Here is a 4366-nt window from a genome sequence, read left to right on the forward strand (position 1 = left end):
GGCGCCGTCGGCGGACTTCTGAAGAATTTTGTCTTGTAGCCTCGTGAAAAACTCGCCGTCGGCGGGGTTGAGTGCGCTGTCTGTAACCTCGTTCAAATCTCCACATTTTGGTCCTTTTCGCTCATTTTTGCATCTTTTTGCTCCAATGGCCCTAATTCATCATTCCTGCAACAAAACATAAAAAGTACCTTTCTTTAAAGTTCAATATCATTAAAAACAGTATAAAATAGGTATGAAAATTTTAGTATACTTTCCTTGGGTCAGTATGCCAGTAATCCAATTAATCAGATACCAAGGGGTTGATATTCTCCCTTCAAGAATGTTGATTAAAGTCATGGAGTCAGTTTCCACCATTAATTGGTTCCAGCTACACTTTTTGGCCATAAACACTGCCCAATAAACAACTTGGGCTTCAACTTCCAAAGCATCCTCAGCCCATGTAGGAGACTGAAAATATAGTAGACATTTCCCACTAACATTTCTCAAAACTCTACCAACCTCTCCGTTAGGAGAAAAGAAGCATCCATCAGTGTTTACTTTGACCCAACCCTTAGAAGAGCAGCTTTAATGAACATGAATAGTTTGTAATTTCCTTGAACAGTTGAGGGAGGTTGTGCATAGGATTTCAGGAATTTTCCTATGACGGTATAGTTTCTATAAATAGTTGTAGAAATTAGTGGCAATGACAGTGGCATCCACTTAGGCTTCATCAAATTTCAGCTTATTTCTGGCCATCCAAACAAACCAAGCAATGATTCAAGGGATGGGAGGGAGAGATTGAGCCTGCCAGCCTTTCCAGCTTATATAAAAATCATCCCAGGACAACTAAATCGTATTTAGTTTCAGTTTAGGTAACAAGAGGTTCCAAAATTGCTGAACATTAGAGCATTCGAAGAACAAATGGTGGAGGGATTCCTCTTCAGTTTTACACAGGCAGCATCTTGAAGGGCCTCTCAAGCCTTTTATTTTTAAAATATCATCAGTGGGAATGAAACCATAGAATAATTTCCAAGAGAAGAAGGCCATGGAAGGAGAGAGGAACTTGTTCCAAACACAATTAGCCCAGGAAACCTCCTGTTGAGGAAAGAAGAAATTAGCTATGGAAGCTGAAAAAGTTTGGGAAACCTTTTTCTTCACAATAAGTTTGTCCTTCTTGGATCTGTCAATAGGTTTCTTCAGGATAATATTGAGTAATCTATTATCAAGGATGTTCTGAAGAGCTTGTTGGTTCCATTCACCATCAGACCAAAGGTCAGCCACCTGTGTTGTAGGGTTGAATTGAGAGCCAGTTAATGGAGGGACAATTGAGAGCCAGTTAATGGAGGCAAAATGCCTTCTCCAGTCCAACTATCTAGCCAAACATTGAGTCTGCCTTCCCCTATATCCCAAATGAAAAGTTGTTCAGACTTAGTTCTCATCTTCAGCATGTTCTTCCAAGTTCTTGAATCCCCCAATCTAGAATCTGAATCCCCCAATCTATTAGTCACAAGAGAAGGATGTAGATCTTTGCAGTACTTTCCTTTCAAAACTTTAGCCCAAATGGAATTTTGTGCTGTAAACATAACCCAAAGTTTGCAAAAATTAGTTTGGAAAATCTGCTGGAAGCTTTTAAACCCCAGACTTCCAGCTCTAGCACTGCCACAAAAGTTTTGCCATATCACCTAATGCACTTGCTTTCTCTGGCCTGCCCAAAGGAATCTGTTGAAAGTTATTTCAAGAGTAGTTTGTTTGGATGGATTTCTTCATATTTCTTCATAACAAAAACTTGTGATATATAAGATGGAAGAGCAGCCAAAATACTTTTGAGGAGGATAATTCTTCCCCTATTAGAGGGGAAAGTGTTAGATCGGCTGTTGAGTTTATCCTAAACTTTAAGTATAATATCATCAAATTGGACTTGCCTTGTCCTCCTTTTGAGCAATAAGTTCCCCAAGTATTTCAGAGGAAGAGAACTAGAGCAAAAGCCAGTAAGATCTGAAATCCAATGCTTGATTTTTGGTTTCACCCTTTTACTGAATACTGCTTGGCACTTTTGTTTATGAAATTTCATTACAGAGCAATCTTGAAAATTCTCCAGACATTGGAAATGCAATTTAATTGCAGGTTTAGTAGCTTTGGCAAATATAATAACATCATCAACAAAGGCTAAGTGGTTAACAACAATGTTAGATCTGTCGCTATATAAAGAGTGAGGAGCTTTGGCCATTAATTGATTCAGCAGTCTAGATAAGTAATCAAAAGCAAGTATGAAGATTGTAGGGGATAAGGGGTCACCTTGCTTGATGCCTCTAGAACCTGTGAAGAACCCATGAGACTTCCCATTAATGAAAATAGAATGATAATTATTAGTAAAACACTTAAGGATCAAGGAAATAAAGGGTTGAGAGAAACCCCTTGCTGATAGCACCTCCTCAATGAAATATGTATGGTATCATAGGCCTTTTGGATGTCAAGTTTGAAAATAAGATTCCCTCCTCTACATTGTTTGTCCAAATCCAGGACTAATTCTTAAATCCAGGACTAATTCTTAAGCCAAGAGGACATTCTCCACTATACTTCTCCCTTGAACAAAAGCTGATTGATTTTCACTGATGAGATGAGGTAAATGAGGCTGCAATCTATTGGAAATCACCTTGCTAATCACCTTTGGAAATCACCTTGCTAATAATTTTGGACAGTACATTAGTAAGACTAATAAGCCTGAACTGGTCCTAAAAGAGATTGGAGTTGTTTTTGGGAATTAAGGAAATGTCCTGCCTAATGTACTGCCTCAATAATATCCATCCCTCTAAAAAAACTTTTAAAATAGTTAAGAAAATCCATCCCTCTAAAAAAGCTTTGTACTGCCTCAATAATATCCCCTTTAATGATCTTCCATGCTTTCTTATAGAAATCTGCTGAGAATCCATCTGGGCCAGCAACTTTGGAGCTGTCAATGGAGGTCAGGGCTGACCAAATTTCCAATTCCCCAGGGATAGATGCCAAGTCCAGGTTTCTTGTGTAACTCTGATCAAAAAGGACTTGTTGAATTGGAAGTCTAATGACTGGAGGTTGAGTGAATAGAGTTTGAAAATATTGAATGGCACTAGCTGCAATTAAGCCTTCAAATTGAATCTAGTGCCCAGAGGGATCTCTAATCTTATGAATGGTGTTGCATTTCCTCCTATAGTTGATTCAAGCATGAAAGTACTTTGTGTTTCTGTCCCCTTCGTAGAATTTGGTCTTAGCAACCTTTTGAGCGTAGAATTCCTCTTGCATACAAATTGCATTCATAAGCTTTTCATTAGCCAACAATAAATGTTTTCCAGTATCAGGATTGTTTTCAAGCCTAGTCTCCATATAATTCACTTCCATTTCAGCCTCCTTTACTCTCAGATTAATATCCCCCACCATAGTCCAGTTCCAATTAGACAGTTGTTTGTCAATTTTCTTTTGCAGCATCCATAGTTTAATCAAAAGATTAGAGTGGTGACAATCTCTCCACCCCAAAGAGATTTGATTAAGAAAATCATGGTGAGAAGACCACATGTTGAGATACCTAAAGCTTTGATTGTGCTTGATTAGAGAAGCAGAAATAGTGATAAGTAAGGGCCTATGGTTAGAACCTGTCATGCTAAGATGTTGGATAGAAGTATGTAAAAATTCATTCAACCAAATTGTGTTAACAAGGATTCTATCCAATCTTTCTTTCCCATAAAGGTGCTCTCCCCCAAGTAAACTTAGGACCAGTGAAGCCAAGATCAAATACGCCAGCCAAGCTAATATTATCATTAAAGTTGTTTATTGATTTGGAATCAGGTGAGTTGCCACCTAATTTTTCAGAAGGGGCCGAAATGGAATTTAAATCCCCACCCACCAGCCATAAGGAATTACAGGATCTGCTGATAGTATGCATGCTCTCCCACAGCTCCACTTTGGCTTTTGAGGAGCTTCCAGCATAAACAAATGTAGTCAGTCCTTCTTGACCCCCAAAGTTAAACTTGATGTGAAGGAATTGTGGATGACCCCACAAAATTTGGCACATTACTTTCTGTCTATGGAGTAACCAAATTTTATTATTCAGATTAGCAAAATGAGAGAAGCCAAAAAATTTTCTAAGGATTTTCTGGGGATTTTTGGACACCATAGGCTCCAAAACAGCAACAAACCAAAACTTATACAACCTATTCAAAGCAATAAGTCTGTTAAGGGATTTAAGATGTGCAAATCCCCTATCATTCCAACACAAAAGGTTCATCATCCAAACGAGATGGATTTACCCCTCCTTCTAGAACTTGCCATGGCCTCCTTGGTTTCCATATAAGTATTTTTGTCTCTGAGTAAGTATGTTCCTCCCTTCACACTGTTTAACTCCTGGTTGCCCTTT

General features: G+C 38.5%; 1 protein-coding gene across 1 annotated transcript; it reads right to left on the reverse strand.

Annotated features, from left to right (window-relative positions):
• Positions 1-825: 825 nt before the first annotated feature.
• LOC110037842 lies at positions 826-3393 on the reverse strand. Its single transcript, XM_020742570.1, has 3 exons — positions 3261-3393; positions 1362-1552; positions 826-1260 (listed from the first exon to the last, which is right to left on the reverse strand). The coding sequence occupies exons 1-3, from the start codon at positions 3391-3393 to the stop codon at positions 826-828; spliced, it is 759 nt and encodes a 252-aa protein (XP_020598229.1).
• Positions 3394-4366: the final 973 nt, after the last annotated feature.

This window comes from Phalaenopsis equestris, unplaced genomic scaffold (assembly GCF_001263595.1).
Source record: "Phalaenopsis equestris unplaced genomic scaffold, ASM126359v1 Scaffold225780, whole genome shotgun sequence".
NCBI classification, from domain to species: Eukaryota; Viridiplantae; Streptophyta; class Magnoliopsida; order Asparagales; family Orchidaceae; genus Phalaenopsis; species Phalaenopsis equestris.

Excerpts from the sequence above, each read along its gene's own strand:
- LOC110037842 (XM_020742570.1), bottom strand. The coding sequence starts at position 3,393 with ATGGTGGGGGATATTAATCTGAGAGTAAAGGAGGCTGAAATGGAAGTG. Across the intron at positions 1,553-3,260 it reads AAAGCTTATGAATGCAATTT|CACAAAATTCCATTTGGGCT; the intron begins GTATGCAAGAGG and ends TTATGTTTACAG. Across the intron at positions 1,261-1,361 it reads TAGGGGAAGGCAGACTCAAT|GTGGCTGACCTTTGGTCTGA; the intron begins GTTTGGCTAGAT and ends CCTACAACACAG.